At 41.3% G+C, this 17,305-nt stretch overlaps 1 protein-coding gene across 2 annotated transcripts in view; it reads right to left on the bottom strand.

Annotated features, from left to right (window-relative positions):
• The window catches only part of LOC118396232 (A disintegrin and metalloproteinase with thrombospondin motifs 20-like), a 147,517-nt gene that overhangs the window by 36,673 nt on the left and 93,539 nt on the right, over positions 1-17,305 (bottom strand). For both annotated transcript variants that reach the window (XM_052465637.1, XM_052465638.1), the window contains 4 exons: positions 16,325-16,489; positions 15,856-16,119; positions 14,867-15,028; positions 14,101-14,277 (listed from right to left, as the gene is read on the bottom strand). In XM_052465637.1, the coding sequence (XP_052321597.1) occupies positions 14,101-14,277; positions 14,867-15,028; positions 15,856-16,119; positions 16,325-16,489 (768 nt within the window). The remainder of the gene's footprint in view (positions 1-14,100; positions 14,278-14,866; positions 15,029-15,855; positions 16,120-16,324; positions 16,490-17,305) is intronic.

Below are 17,305 nucleotides of genomic sequence, written 5' to 3'. Positions count from 1 at the left end.
ATTACCTCTGCTACAGAGGATAAGTTCATTAGAGTTAACTGCACCTCAGATTGCAACCCAAATAAATGCTTCACAGTTTAAGTAACAGACACATCTCAACATCAACTGTTCAGAGGAGACTGTGTGAATCAGGCCTTCATGGTAGAATTACTGCAAAGAAACCACTACTAAAGGACACCAATAAGAAGAAGAGACTTGTTTGGGCCAAGAAACACAAGCAATGGACATTAGACCGGTGGAAATCTGTCCTTTGGTCTGATGAGGCCAAATTTGAGATTTTTGGTTTCAACAGCCATGTCTTTGTGAGACGCGGAGATCATCCGTCACCTATCTGCATGTGTGGTTCCCACTGTGAAGCATAGTGATGGTGTGGGTTGCTTTGCTGGTGACACTGTCTGATTTATTTCGAATTCAAGGCACACTTAACCACCATGGCTACCACAGCATTCTGCAGCGATACACCATCCCATCTGGTTTGCGCTTAGTGGGAATATCACATGTTTTTCAACAGGACAATGACCCAACACACCTCCAGGCTGTGTAAGGACTATTTTACCAAGAAGGAGAGTGATGGATCAGATGACCTGGCCTCCACAATCACCCAAACTCAACCCAATTGAGATGGTTTGGGATGAGTTGAACCGCAGAGTGAAGGAAAAACAGCCACCAAGTGCTCAATATATGTGGGAACTCCTTCAAAATGGTTGGAAAAGCATTCAAGCTGAAGCTGGTTGAGAGAATGCCAAGAGTGTGCAAATCTGTCATCAAGGAAAAATGTGGCTACTTTGAAGAATCTAATCTATTTGTTTAATGCTTTTTGGGTTACTACATGATTCCATATGTGTTCTTTTATAGTGTTCATTTCTTCAGTATTATTCTACAGACAATTTTGTAGAAAATAATAAAAAAGAAAAGAAAAACCCTTGAATGAGTAGGTGTGTACAAACCTTTGACTGTTACGGTTAACCTTTGTACTTTATTTTGTACTTCATTTTGCACTTAATAAGCACTATTGTTGGGTGATATGGCCAAAATATCATATCACAATATTTTCTTATTTTTGAAGGTATGACAGTATTTTATGTTTTTGAATAATAGAAGTTATTTATATGCTTCATGGGTAGCGCATGACCCTAGGTTGCTAACAATTACCTTCTAAGTGGTTTTAATGGGTCTTTCTCTCTTCTGATTGTTTTATTTATTAGATTATTTAAAGCATTTGCATACATTTCTGCATTTTCTTTACTCGTTTGCTATAATTTCAAAATGCCCTATTTTGTGAAAAGGTACATTTTCCTTTATCAGAACAATTATTATTCTTTATGATCATGTATTTTGAATGGATTCAATGGCAGTTCTTACTTTTGCCACAAGGGGCGGTGTGTCAACTAAGGCGCTTTTGGCACCTGCACTGCCTCACAGGCAAGATTCATGGCATATATACGGCACCAACGCTGCCTCACAGGCACTACCTGTCGCACACAAGTACATGCGCATCCGAATCTGTTGCTAGAAATGAGCAGTTCTTACCTGTTAGCAGTCTCTTACTAGCGGTAAGAACGGAAGATTGCCATCATTTTTCATCACTACATTTAACAAACCAAACATTATCTTTTTAACATTTTATTTTTTACCCCTTTGGTAGTTATAGTCTTGTTCCATCGCTGCAACTCCCATACGGACTCGGGAGAGGCGAAGGTCGAGAGCCATGCGTCTTCCGAGACATGACCTTGGCAAGTTGCACTGTTTCTTGGCACACTGGTCGCCAGCCGCACCAATGTGTCGGAGGAATCACAGTACAACTACCGACCCGAAGTTAGCGTGCATGTGCCCGGTTCTCCACAAGGGATCGCTAGAGTGCTATGGGACAAGGACATCCCAGCCAGAAAAACCCTCCCCTAACTTGGACGACAGTGGGCCAATTGTGGGCCGCCGCATGGGTCTCCTAGCAGCGGCCAGCTGCAAGACAGCCTGGGATCGAACCCGGGTCTGTAGTGACGCCTCAAGCACTGCAGTGCCTTAGAATGCTGCGCCACTCGGGAGGCCAACAAACCAAACATTGAAAAAAACGTTAGATAAGGAAAAGTACAAATCCAATCCGGTATATAGTAAAATGCGGTTTACTGCCGAGACCTAATAGGTACTTACTAGTCAGTTTTCTTATTTAAGTTATTGGGATAGGAAAACATGTTTCTATTAAGTTGACCATGTGCTCTTCAGAATGTTAAAATGAGGTGAAATACAATTTTTTTTCACCATGATACCAAGTTAATTGTGTGGTATGACCCACCTACAGTCATGTTGGGATCACCATGGAGTTCACTGTCAGGGTAATGATGACTGAAAAGAATATTGCAATGTCTAAACAAGTCTAGCTCTGTGTTAACAAAGTTAACAAAATGTCCACTACAGGAGCTTCAGGCGGCTTGTGATGGAAAATTAAAATAGTCAACTAAAATCAAATGCGTAATCTTCCGATGTTGCCAAACTGTGCCTCTGCCATGGTCAGAAACTCAAATAAACAACCCAAAAAGAGGGCATATTTAGTTTTCCCAACACAATTCCCTTTTTAAGTCAACACCACTCGGGACAGAAACTGAGCAACCATAAGACAACTTTTGGAATGACAAAAAACGACCAGTTTTTCAGCCTGCCCAAACTTTCACCTGGAACCAATTTCCATTTCCATGTTCCATTCCAGAAAAAATCCATTGGTGCTCAATTGAGCAAACCACTGCTGTCTCGTAAAGTTATGCCAGGCTATGGGAGTGAACCTGATTTCTGACAGCCACACTAAAAAGACGGAACAGGAGTGAGGTTCTAAATTTACATTTTAGCGCAGGATCTCCAAGGGTCCCTATTTCTGGCATATTCTATCCTTCCAAATTCCATCCAGCCAATTATTCTTACTTAACGCCGGTTTACTTTGGGTCTGTCAAAACCCCAAACTCTAGCCTAATTTATTGTAGAGACGAGCTCGCAAGCCAAAGAGAAGGAGCGCTTTCACAGCCAAGCTCGCATTCTATTTTGGCCTGGTTCGTCCTGATAATGCAATTAAACCGCAAAAAAACAACGACGTTTACCTTGCGTTTCAACCAAAAGGCTACAGTCCAGTTTTCAGTCAAAGGGTGACATTTCCCTCTCTCAAATAGACAAGAAATATGTGAAAGTGTTGCATGTTCATCGTGGGACGATCCCATTGTTGTTAGAGGTCTTTGTACTTTAGAGGTGGTTGAACGTCAACACCTGGTCTGTGTGTGTCTCATTAACACATTCCTCTAAGATGAACACTCTGTTTACACCGCTAGCTTTTATGGGGGCGTTATGGGAGTGATGTTGTTGTGTGTCGCTGGTGTGTTTACCAAGCCTGCTATGCTATCTCCCTTTGATTCCATCTACCCCCACTAAAGCAGTCTTTGAAGATGTGCAACAAAGTTCAGTCTGCAGCTGGCCTCAGCGGACTCAAAAAGTGTTTTTTAACCTGAAGAATGACTATGTGTCCTCAACAGTAAAATGTATGTTTTTTTCATAATAGCAGTGACTACAAAGTCAAAAGAAAACTATTAATCCTGTGTTTGGAACACATCAGATATAATATTTGCCCACCAATGACTGCCTCACAGACTTCAGCACTGTATATTTTTAAGAACCTAGAGCCTTTGAAATGGGCTTGCAATTTACTCGGGCGAATACGACGCTGTAGGACGATATGGGAGGAGAACTGAACTTTGCGCAATGTGAACTTCATATGAAGGGTAATACACTGACGTCTATTGTATAAAGGGTAATAAATACACTGACGCCTATTGTATAAAGGGTCATACACTGACGCCTATTGTATAAAGGGTAATAAATACACTGACGCCTATTGTATAAAGGGTCATACACTGACGCCTATTGTATAAAGGGTAATAAATACACTGACGCCTATTGTATAAAGGGTCATACACTGACGCCTATTGTATAAAGGGTAATACACTGACGCCTATTGTATAAAGGGTCATACACTGACGCCTATTGTATAAAGGGTCATACACTGACGCCTATTGTATAAAGGGTAATACACTGAAGCCTATTGTATAAAGGGTAATACACTGACGCCTATTGTATAAAGGGTAATAAATACACTGACGTCTATTGTATAAAGGGTAATACACTGACGCCTATTGTATAAAGGGTAATACACTGACGCCTATTGTATAAAGGGTAATACACTGACGTCTATTGTATAAAGGGTAATACACTGACGTCTATTGTATAAAGGGTAATACACTGAAGCCTATTGTATAAAGGGTAATACACTGACGCCTATTGTATAAAGGGTAATACACTGATGCCTATTGTATAAAGGGTAATACACTGACGCCTATTGTATAAAGGGTAATGCACTGACGTCTATTGTATAAAGGGTAATACACTGACGCCTATTGTATAAAGGGTAATACACTGACATCTATTGTATAAAGGATAATACACTGACGCCTATTGTATAAAGGGTAATACACTGAAGCCTATTGTATAAAGGGTAATACACTGACGCCTATTGTATAAAGGGTAATACACTGACGCCTATTGTATAAAGGGTAATACACGGACGCCTATTGTATAAAGGGTAATACACTGACGCCTATTGTATAAAGGGTAATACACTGACGTCTATTGTATAAAGGGTAATACACTGACGCCTATTGTATAAAGGGTAATACACTGACATCTATTGTATAAAGGATAATACACTGACGCCTATTGTATAAAGGGTAATACACTGAAGCCTATTGTATAAAGGGTAATACACTGACGCCTATTGTATAAAGGGTAATAAATACACTGACGTCTATTGTATAAAGGGTAATACACTGACGCCTATTGTATAAAGGGTAATACACTGACGCCTATTGTATAAAGGGTAATACACTGACGTCTATTGTATAAAGGGTAATACACTGAAGCCTATTGTATAAAGGGTAATACACTGACGCCTATTGTATAAAGGGTAATACACTGATGCCTATTGTATAAAGGGTAATACACTGACGCCTATTGTATAAAGGGTAATACACTGAAGCCTATTGTATAAAGGGTAATACACTGACGCCTATTGTATAAAGGGTAATACACTGACGCCTATTGTATAAAGGGTAATACACTGACGCCTATTGTATAAAGGGTAATACACTGAAGCCTATTGTATAAAGGGTAATACACTGACGCCTATTGTATAAAGGGTAATACACTGACGCCTATTGTATAAAGGGTAATACACTGACGCCTATTGTATAAAGGGTAATACACTGACGTCTATTGTATAAAGGGTAATACACTGAGTCCACATCAGAAAGCAGAGCTGTCGAGTGCCTATGGTAAGATGTGAGGTGAAACGTGATAAGCCCTACTTTCAAGGGAGATCTGTTACTTTGAGTAGGTTACCATGCTCTTCTAGGACACTTCATCCATCAAACTCTTTCCCACTAAACCAAGTTTGAAAGAAGAAAAAAAAGAGTGAGTTTAATACAGTCCAACTCCCAAGGTACAGTACATCAACCTGATAGCCACCAACAGACCCCAACTTGAATCATCCCATCACGTCTCCGGGAAAGACGAGGTGAGAGGAACATGCATTTAAGTCCAATTTCAGAGAGGATTCACCACCCCATAAGCTTTTAGCGACCTTCTCTCAGATGTGTTGCAATGCCAGTTGAGAAAAAGCAGGCGCTCTTCAGAGGGGACCTGTTCCCGATCATTAGAAGAGCCAGGGAAAGCCTGGGTTAAACGCTTCCAGATCTTTACCCTACATCTCTCATTTTATCCCCCTGATTTCATCCTCAGCTGAAACACCAGCGAAACAAATATCTGCCTAATCTTGTCACTTCCGCTCTCTTGCTCTTTCTCCCCTTTCTCTGCTCTGTATCCAGAGATTATTTGTGGTTGCGAGGAAACTCCTGCTCTCAAAGGTTTGGGCCATTTTATGTCATCGCCCTCCCTCACTGAGACTGCATTAGCGGTTATGTCTATATGAGTGAATTCAGAGGACTAGGCCACATACAGTGGAGCCGACTATATATCACGAGTATATGACGTCGACCGTGCTCAATGGCAGATGTCCATAAAGAAAGTAGGGTCACTGGTTTACATCAATTACTTTCTCCACCATTGATGTGTAATATTTATTCTCCATATGCAACATATACATATCGTGTCTATTTCTCTTTCAGTCAAACATGTCAAGATATGCTTGTTTTGCTAGTCAGTCTGGGATAAAAACAAATCAATCTTTGTATGCAAGACATGACTTTTGTTAGTAATTTCTTTCTAAAGAGGCCTGGCAGCATAATTTAATTGCTCTCTAAATTGCAATAAATTGGAAGAAAGAAAAGCTTGGACACATAAATGTTGGCGAAGAGTATCATGCTATTATTACAGTTGTTTTGGAATGAAATCCCACGCCAAAATCACATTACTTTGATTTGAAACAGACAGGAAATTGAATAATGGAGAAACGTATTATTATTTTTCTCTATTTCTCTTCTTTCAATATATATGTTATTCTCCATGTTTTCCCAACTCTTTGGCCTTCTGATACAGACTTTACTGCTGCTGTCAAAGCTCTACTCATGTCCAAAGATGTTGCCTCAGAAAACATCTGAAAGCAGCATCTGGTTTGATGTCTCCAAAGGCTTCAGCCTCCTGGCAAGCCAAAATCTACAAGATACAGCAATCAACTATTGACCAATACAACTAATGAATTGCATCATTTGGTTTGATTTAACATCAAATAAACAATCCCCAAAGGGCCCACATGTAACATTAGCCGCCTGCTCTGGTTTCAAACCTAAGCTATGACAAGAACCATGCTTGAAGAACTGGGGCCGAGGGAACCTTGGAGTCTCCAGGTCCTAGCTAGTTCCAGTTGCTAGACTGGCATATGGGCTGGATCAGGAAACACAAGCTCAATGATGTCATGACCATCTGACCCCAGGGTGACAGGTTTGGGGAATTTGTCTGCAAGTGGCCTCAGGCCAAAGTCAAGTATGTCTATGTTGTGCATGTGGATTTCATTTGAACCAATGCGATCTCTCCAACCTAGATTGCTCTCCTTGGGAACCCTCACTCACAGCAGGAAATGGTTTTCATTAGCAACAAAATAGGCATAAATTACTCAAATGTTTGCCAATTCATCACACACTGCATTATTGTTGGTTAATGTTGCTTCACACACATTTTTTTGCAAACGGTTTTTAAAACAATCATCATTACTTAAAATGTTTACATTGTTGCTAATCTGTTTTGTGTGGAACTTTACTGCTCATAAACTGTTTGATCACCAAAATCTGTGCAATAAATTTCTATGATTTTCAGTCTTTGGTGAGTCATTCTCTTCAGTATCAGTTAATGCTTACATGACTTGATTGTCAAATGGGATAAACCCTGACTGAAGAATGCCACGAGACACCCTAATTATCTCGCCAGGTAAGTCCATGACGAGGTTTAACCCATACAACTGCCACTTGAGAAAACCAACCCCTTTGTGAAGCATGGCAACATACTGTATATACATAGCCACAAAGGCTACAGGAATTCCATATGGAGCCATCTGTAGTCCAGCATCTAACTCATTCATGACTGTTTGTTACCGAATACTGTCTCAATGATTGAAAACGCTAATCACTGCGAAAACACAAATCGTTACCATAGCTTAATAAAGTACAACATTATTTGAGATCACTGACCAGGTCTCTCTTGAAAAATAGATTTTTATCTCAATGAGAAAAACCTGTATAAACAAAGGATAAATACAAATCATTTTTAAAAATAAAATAAAAAAGTGAAGGGCCACCCCTCAAAGTAAGGTAAGGTTCAATTATGCCAACCACAAGAAGTATTTCAGGAAATCCGAAAGCTCCAACACCATGCTATTTCCTCTCGCTCACCAGACAGACCATAAGGCTCTAATAAACGTGGCGTCTCAACAGGACACCCCTTGATACAGGACTTTCTTTCAACACGACATTTCACAGAAAAGGAATCTAAACTTTCATCTTGTTTAAATTCATCTTATGTAAATGTTATGCGTGATTCACTCTGTCACTGAACCGTTTAGTCAAATAATTACCTCAGGGTTTCAGGTTCATGTTTACGCTCATACACTGACTTCCCTGTCGCTGTATGGGTTATTTTGTATGAAAAATGGCCTAAGTTACTATTGCATAGCTTAGCATACTGCTTAGAAGTTGGGATGGGGGATAGCATTTGTACACCCTAAAAAATGTCATTTGTATAAGCTAAAAATTGATTATAGATACATGGCTATTAGAGGCCAGTATAAAAAGGTAAAAACATCATGGCATTAGCTGAGATATTGGCTCTGCTTCTTTTATTTGTCCTGTTAAAATACCCTCCTCTCTATGTGGAAGCATGCTAAAATACAACAGAAGAAAAGGCACACATTAATTAATCCATCAACAATATTCTATAAACACTTTTTTCAGGTTTCAATTTGGGACCTCTTCAAATATAACAAGCTTGCCAACATCGATTTATACCAATTATTGTTGTAGTAAAACTGAATACTCGGTTGGTCTCCAGCCAAAGGCATTACGGAGAGAGCCCTATTATTACAATTGGAAACAGATGTGCCAGCCTGTGCCAAAGTTTGATTTGGAGTCAGGATGTCTTCTCTTGAGTGTTTTCTAAATAGAATTATGTACAAAAATATATCATAACGATATGAATAAAGCCTGCAGTCCGTTTTACACTATGTGACAGGGGTGGAAATAGCCCCAACAAATTACAGGTAGAAATTGTACAGACCATATTTATAACAAGAATGTCCCAAAAAGATGGCTAGCGTTTCTGATCATTAGATAAGACTGCCCAAGGGGAGTGAGGTCAATGGTTGGTCAAATACCAAGGACCACAAACTGAACTGCTATCAACCGAGCCATCGCTATAGGCTTACGGTGAACAGTACAGTTCTATAACCTCAAGGAGGCATACAAACAGACAGGAATACTGTACAGTATGTATTCACGAGCAGTTAGGCTAAGCAGTATAGTTTATGACCGGCTAGATGATATTGATCCCAATGATACCACAATATACTTCTAAGCAGACAGCGACCATTGCTATGAATATGGAACAACAATTTTTGAGGACTGAATCTATGTAAGTGTTTGAAGTGTTTATGGTAATATGTTTATATAAAGAGATTGAATAGGCTTGGTTCCAATCAGATATAGACATTTGGGTAGTTGTCTGCAGCGCGTCAGTCATATGCATGTAAGGATTACCACACATGCAACTAATGGACCAATTTTATTTAGTGTGGGTTTTAATATATGCTGTTTATGCTACGTTAGAAAGCACGCTTTTATGCTATTCAGAAAAGCTCAGAATGTTGGATCTTGATGAGGTGTAGAGACATCCTGTCAGGCAATGGATTTTATATGTTATTTAAAAGGACATGATTGACATTGATTAATTCCTTTATATCAACAAATATTGCATTATATATTGTGTATGAATTGCCATAGGGATATAATTCAACCGAAACAGTTATCTTTAAGTTTGTGTCTGAAGTTAGCCTGTGTACAACTTTTGGGCGGGGGTTCAGCTTGCTTCACATGTAGGCCTTTAGGTCTCAGTACTTTTTGCTGAGTGTAGTACATCTTTTAGAACGTATTTGGTATAAACTCATATCAGATAAGCACACAGAGCACCTATGATGCTATTTTCTATACTACGATGAGCATAGAAAGTACATGCTCAACAATATGACTTTGAAGTTATGGAGCAACTATTATTGCCAAAGATTGCAACACTTGCCAAGTATCACAGCATGATACTACATGGAAAAACAACACAAATGTCACAACCGTTATGTTTCTTTAATATTCTTTACAGTTGGAAAAGCTATTTCAACATGTTTATGTATTTTCGCATGTGAATGAAATAAATAGAAAAAGATGAATAACATTTGAACACAAAAAAAAGAAGCAAAGCACTGTTGCCCCACTAAGCACCTTGGGTAAAAAAGTTGGGAGCCGCGAGGTGGCGACTGGGCTGGCGAGGCGGAGGAGGAGTCTTGGATGGAGCGAATGTCTTGGGACGGAAGGAGGAAGAGGACAAGAGAGCCCAGAGTGGACCTCACAGGAGAGCTTACGGTCAACACAAACACAGAGCCATTTTGGTAACACTTCAAATGAACTATGTGTCAGAAAGACTTCACCTTGCTATCACACATGACACCTTGTGAAATCATGTTTCACTTAGGATTTTTTTATACTGTCGTAGGCACAGGAGGTTGGCGGCACCTTAGTTAGGGAGAACGGGCTCATTGTAATGACTGGAGCAGAATCAGTGGAATGGTATCAAATACATCAAACACGTGGTTTTACATGTGTTTGATGCCATTCCATTTGCTCTGTTACAGCCATTATTATGAGCCGTCCTCCCCTCAGCAGCCTCCTGTGGTCGTAGGACATCAAATATAATATATGACGACTGGCTGGCTAGCCATCAAGCAAGATGTAGTAGTTGGCCATGAATTGTTTTGAAATGTATGGAGCAGTTATCGGATGCCAGGCCAGGTTCACGACAGCACTACGAAGGTTATGACAGATAGTTCAACCCAAGTGTTACATACATCTAAACCGAAACAAATAAAACATTAAAAGCTGCAACAATAAATAAACTATTGTAAACAAATAAATACGTTTCATTTGAAAGATCCTTCAGACATATAAAAACTGGCCCCAGAAAAAGTGAAACAGCAACAAATGACTACAATATCATGAGAGAGGTATTTGTGTGCTTCAGTTGGTAGGAGATTTGCAGATGCCAATTCAGTTAGTTGTACCTTTTGAGCTATCAGACTTGAATTAAGATGAAAGCCACATCGACAGGAAGTTCATCTACGATGAAATTGTAGAGCTTTAAAAACTGGATTGCATAGTTTGATGTTTGTGTACCATAATAGACTGCATTCATCTTGCTACTGCATTAACATACAGGGCCTTTGGGAAGTATTCACACCCTTCCCTCTTTCCACATTTTGTTACGTTACATCCTTATTCTAAAATGTATGAAATTATATATTTTTAGCAATCTACACACAATACCCCATAATGACAAAGCGAAAACAGGTTAAGCATTTTTTGCAAATGTATTACCAATAAAACAACTGAAATACCTTATAGGTATTCAGACACTTTGCTATGATACTCAAAATTGAGCTCAGGTGCATCCCGTTTCCATTGATCATCCTTGAGATGTTTCTACAACTTGATTGGAGTCCACCTGTTGAAAATTCAATTGGTTTGGAAAGGCACACCTGTCTGTATAAGGTCCCACATTTGACAGTGAATGTCAGAGCAAGAATCAAGCCATGAGGTTGAAGGAATTGTCCTTAGAGCTCCGAGACAGGATTGTGTCGAGGCACAGATCTGGGGAAGGGTACCAAAAAATGTCTGCAGCATTGAATGTCCTCAAGAACACAGTGGCCTCCATCATTCTTAAATGGAAGAAATTTGGAAACACCAAGACTCTTCCTAGAGCTGGCCGCCCGGCCAAACTGAGCAATCTGGGAGAAGAACCCGATGGTCACTCGGACAGAGCTCCAGAGTTCCTCTGTGGAGATAGGTGAACCTTCCAGAAGGACAACCATCTCTGCAGCACTCCAACAATCAGGTCTTTATGGTAAAAGTGGCCAGACCTTACTACTCCTCAGTAAAAGGCACATGACAACCCGCTTGGAGTTTGCCAGAATGCACCTAAAAGACTCTCAGACCATGAGAAACAAGATTCTCTGGTCTGATGATGCTAAGATTGAACACTTTCGCCTGAATGCCAAGCGTCACGTCTGGAAGAAACCTGGCACAATCCCTACAGTGAAGCGTGGTGGTGGTAGCATCATGCTGTGGGGATGTTTCTCAGCGGCTGGGACTGGGAGACTAGTCAGGATCGAGTGAAAGAAGAACAGAGCAAAGTACAGAGAGATCCTTGATGAAAACCTGCTCCAGAGGACCTTCCAAAAGGACAATGACCCTAAGCACACAGTCAAGACAATGCAGGAGTGGCTTCGGGACTAGTCTTTGAATGTCCTTGAGAGCCCGGACTTGAACCCAATTGAACAAGCTGTGAATCGATGCTCCCCATCCAACCTGACAGAGTTGGAGAGGATCTGCAGAGAAGAATGGGAGAACTCCCAAAATACAGGTGTGCAAATCTTGTAGCGTCATACCCAAGAGGCTGTAATCGCTTCCAAAGGTGCTTCAACAAAGAACTGAGTAAAGGGTCTCAATACTTATGTAAATATGATTTCATTTTAATATACATTTGAAAAAATGTCTAAAAAACGGTTTTTGCTGTCATTATGGGATATTGTGTGTAGATTGCTGAGTAAAAAAAGAAATGTAATCCATTTAAGAATAAGGCTGTAACGTAACAAAATGTAGAAAAGGTAAAAGGGGGCAGAATACTTTCCAAATGCACTGTAAACTAGATAAATATATCAGCTATATGACCTGTGAATAAGTTCTACAATAAAACCATTTTTAAAGTGACTCGTTCTGAACACATTGGCCAACCTACTGTTATGTCAGTCTGTTAAGAGCCCCTACAGTCAACTAATCACAGGTAAAGAAAAAATGTCCAATTCTCTGACATCAAAATGGCCGACTGGTTTTTCTATAGAAACCCAACTGTAAACAGCATTTTGATGTAAAATTCTCCTTTACTTTAGTGTAGTTTTACAGTAGAGACAAAGTGCTCACCATACAAGGCAAACGTTCAAATCGTTTGTGCCACTATGACCAATTAACACACTTACCAGAAGACAGGAAATGTACAACACGTGTACTGGTGAGGGTGAGAGTATATTCTGAGGTGATGTTGAGGGTTTTGCCGAACCAGTGATCCCTGTACGATGTTCAGTTTTGCGATCCCTGAAGTGGAGAAGGTGAGCGCCTAGCCGTTGTAGCTACAGTACTAGTTAACATAACTTAACGCACCTGATATTTGCCTTGCACGGGCATTATAGCTTTCTTCCTATTTCACTAACAGTATTTGTCTAAGCATTTCAAACATCTGCCAATTCAAATGTAATCCTAAAATAAATGGTTATATCTCGATCTATAGTGTCCTATAGTTACTGTTTTTACATTTTGTGATTCATTTGCAGTTAATGAGTAAAAATGTTAACCGCACGAGGATTACACAGGGATGGTAGAACTGTGAAAACATCTTCAATATAACATTCTAAGAGACATGACATTTTTGAAAACTGCATTTCATCCTTAATTTATGAGTCTTTAAAAAAAAAAATACTATTTTCATAACGTAAAAAATACTAACAAAACATACTGTTGTTTTTAAAATATGTTCCTCTGTACAAACTGTCACTGTTCATGAGACTTAAAGGATCAGACCGAAAAGCACCAGTAGAAATATGAAATATCATATTCATTTATGAAATCTAGCCACTAAAAATAAAATCACACTGTACAAAGACACACACAAAACACAGTAACAGTCATTTGTTGCCGTTTGATAAAGTAATAATATTAAAAACTCTTATACACAAATATACACTTGTGTACTTCGGTTACAGGGTGAGACAGCAATCACAACAACAGAAAATGTACTTCACGCTTCACATATGAAATAAATATATCTTGAGTTATTAATTCGCCTCTACAAATATATGGCATTGTTGGACAACATTGTCCTTCTAATTTATAGTTTTATTTGGAGCCTAAGTTCCAAATGGGAACCATGTGTTTCTGATGATTCCCAATGTGGAGTAGCATTCTGTGTGTGTTCTCCCTCTCCCTTGTTTCTAATCAGCACCATGCCACTGCAGGGCCCAGTGTGGGTGGGCTGGGGCTAACGTAGCCTAGCGCTGATGCTAGCGCTCCATTAACTCTCCTACAGAACTCCTAAAACACAGTAAGCTAGCCGCTAGCCTCTAGCTGTTAGTCGCTAGCGGACGGCCAGAAGTACACTCGCTGTAATTTAAGTACACCCCCATGTCTACTCACGGTGACGCGCCCCAGTGAAGGAGGAAGTCAAAGGGGAGTTAGGTAAGAGGAAGTACTATCGTACCGGCTTCCATGGTCGGCGGTGCCAGGATGCGCTGCCCGGGCACAGGTCCAGGTTACACTGCTCCACGTCAGGAGGCTTGTCCAGGATGTCACAGTTGTGGTCGTTGAGTCTTTGACCGTTGGGCCGTTGGCATACCACCTGGCGCGTCCTCCTGCCTCCACCACACGTCTGGGTACACTGAGAGGACACAAGGGAAGATGAGGGAGGGGTCACTGAGTATTCAGCAGGCTCCTAAGTACAGTATGTCAATAGATCTTCTTTCAGGGCAGGATTAGATGATGAAGAGGTGCAGAGGAAAGGAAGTGACTTTAGACTATTTGACTCACGCCCAGGAGTCGGAAATTAGTATCTTTAGTTTAGTAGTGGACTGTATTGTTGTAGCGTCGCTTAACAGAAGCAGATCTGCTTAATAACCTTTTACTGCAGTGGGCTAAATCAGGGTCACACAGAGTGTTTCTTGGTCTTAAACAAATATTTTTTTAAACAAAAGTATACACCTCACACACATGGCTATGGACTTACAAAAAAGAAAACATCTGTACCATGTCAGATATAGAGTTGAATGTATAATATTTTGAGTTTGCATCACAATACTACAATTTATATACATCACCAGAAGACTGAAACATAACAAATCCGTTTGACATAGAAACAAATAAATAAAAACTAAGTATGAAATCTGAATAACATTCCACCCATGAGGGCACGAGGTCATGAGACTGCAGGAAAGGGATGCACATAGTCCTTGTACTGCCTGTGTACTGACCTCTCCCCAGACGCCGTAGTTCCACAGAGGGCAGGGTCCTGAGTCACAGTTCTTGGACTCGGCAGGTTTGACCCTCTGGTCACAGTGGCTGGTGCTGCGACCCTCCGCATCCTGACACACCACCACCCTCCTCTGGAAGCCCCCCGCACACGTACTGGAGCACTATGGACGGGCACAGAATGTGTGTTACAGACCGAGGGGAAACATACACAGACAACTTTGAACAGACCAGCTGCAATGTAAACCAAAGCCAGCTGTGGAGTTACAGTACACTGTGGAGTGACAGTACACTGTGGAGTTACAGTACACTGTAGAGTTACAGTACACTGTGGAGTGACAGTAGACTGTGGAGTTACAGTACACTGTAGAGTTACAGTACACTGTGGAGTTACAGTAGACTGTGGAGTTACAGTACACTGGAGTTACAGTACACTGTGGAGTTACAGTACACTGTGGAGTTATAGTAGACTGTAGAGTTAAAGTACATTGTGGAGTGATAGTAGACTGTGGAGTTAAAGTAGACTGTGGAGTTACAGTACACTGTGGAGTTACAGTACACTGTGGAGGTACAGTACACTGTGGAGGTACAGTACACTGTGGAGGTACAGTACACTGTGGAGGTACAGTACACTGTGGAGTTACAGTACACTGTGGAGTTACAGTACACTGTGGAGTTACAATACACTCGGTCCACATACAGATGGAAAGCATCGGCCTTAGAAGGACAATGTGACACATAGAATAGCCTTGAACTACGCAGCAGGTATTTTCTGCAACCAATTACAGTTACACATCACATCCTTGCTGTCTCAGTAAGAGATCTCTATGTGAGATACTGCAGCACGCAGTTAGACAATTAAGTGAGACAGAGCAGTGAATGGAGATGGTATCGAAGTGTCAGGGGGTTTTCTTGACCATGTAACCCGACCAGGAATGATTCTCTTCTCTGGTCCTGGTCAGGTGACATGGTCCTACGGTTCTGTACATACTCCTCCCCAGGGCCCCGTCCTCCACTGGTTGTCTGCCGAGGGGACGTTCCAGCTGCTGTGTCCCGGGTGGCTGGCGGGGTCGTGGGGGCTGTAGGGCTGGTCGTTGGGCCTCTGGCGGTACACGGAGGGGCAGGGGGCACCTGTACACTCCTGCTCTGTGCTGGGCCTCTCGTCCTGATCACAGAAGGACTCGTCAACCTGGTGGTGGTAGTTACTGCACACCACCTGCCTGGTGGCCCGGCCCACACCACACGTCACTGAACACTGGGCAGAGAATAGACAAGGTCATATCACTGAACACTGGGCAGAGAATAGACAAGGTCATATCACTGAACACTGGGCAGAGAGCAGATCAAATCATCAGACATAAGTGAGGCATTCTTTCAGTAGTAAAGGCAACTTCACTACAAAATAGCGGTTGACATATATTTATACTAATAGAGTTGGAAAAATTACAACTATAACATACAGGAGACCACTCCCAGGAGCGCCACTGGCCACACGGGCTGAAGCAGGCTGAGGATTCTGGGGGCCGGAGCAGCTGGGCACAGTAGGACTCGTCTGCCACGCCACCCTGGGCGTCCCGACAGCTGACGTAACGGGCACGCTTCCCCTTCCCACAGGAGACAGAGCACTGAGACAGGCACACACAGAGGAACAAGCATTTAAGATCAGACGTACAGTAAAAGCATTGTGTCAAACTGTCTCCCTTCTATATCTAATAGTACAAATCAAACAGTGAAATACTTACTTATGGGCCTTACAATGCAGAGAGAAAGAAAATGGAGAAATAATAGAAGAGTAAAACAGGTAATAATAAAAGTAACAATAGATACATAATGAGTAATGATAACTTGGCTGTCTATACACAAGGGATACCAGTACTGAGTCCATGTGCAGGAGTACGCGGTAACAGGTGTAAATGTACATGCTAGTTATAAAGTGACAGGTAGTAAATAGTAGCAGCAGCGTATGTGGTGAGTCAAAAAAAAGTTCATGCAAAAAGGGACAATGCAGATAGTCCGTATAGCTATTTTATTAACTAACCATCTAGCAGTCTTATGGCTTGGGGTTAGAAGCTGTTCAGGGTCCTGTTGGTTCCAGACCTGGTTCATCAGTACTGCGTACCGTGCGGTAGCAGAGTTAATAGTCTATGACTTGGGTGGCTGGAGTAAATATTTAGGGCCTTACTCTGACACCGCCTATTATAGAGGTCCTGGATGGCAGGAAGCTCGGCCCCAGTGATGTACTGGGCAAAATGCACTACACTCTGTAGCGCTTTGCAGTCAGATGCCAAGCAGTTGCCATACCAAGTGGTGATGCAGCCAGTCAAGATGCTGCAGCTGTATTACTTTTTCGAGGATCTGAGGACCCATGCCAAATCTTTTCAGGCTCCTGATGGGGAAGAGGACTTTTCATGGCCTGTTCACGGCTGTGTTGGTGTGTTCTG

Source organism: Oncorhynchus keta, chromosome 17 (genome assembly GCF_023373465.1).
Source record: "Oncorhynchus keta strain PuntledgeMale-10-30-2019 chromosome 17, Oket_V2, whole genome shotgun sequence".
Taxonomy (NCBI): domain Eukaryota; kingdom Metazoa; phylum Chordata; class Actinopteri; order Salmoniformes; family Salmonidae; genus Oncorhynchus; species Oncorhynchus keta.
The sequence above is the reverse complement of the archived record's forward strand: the minus strand, read 5'-3'. Positions and strand labels throughout refer to the sequence as shown.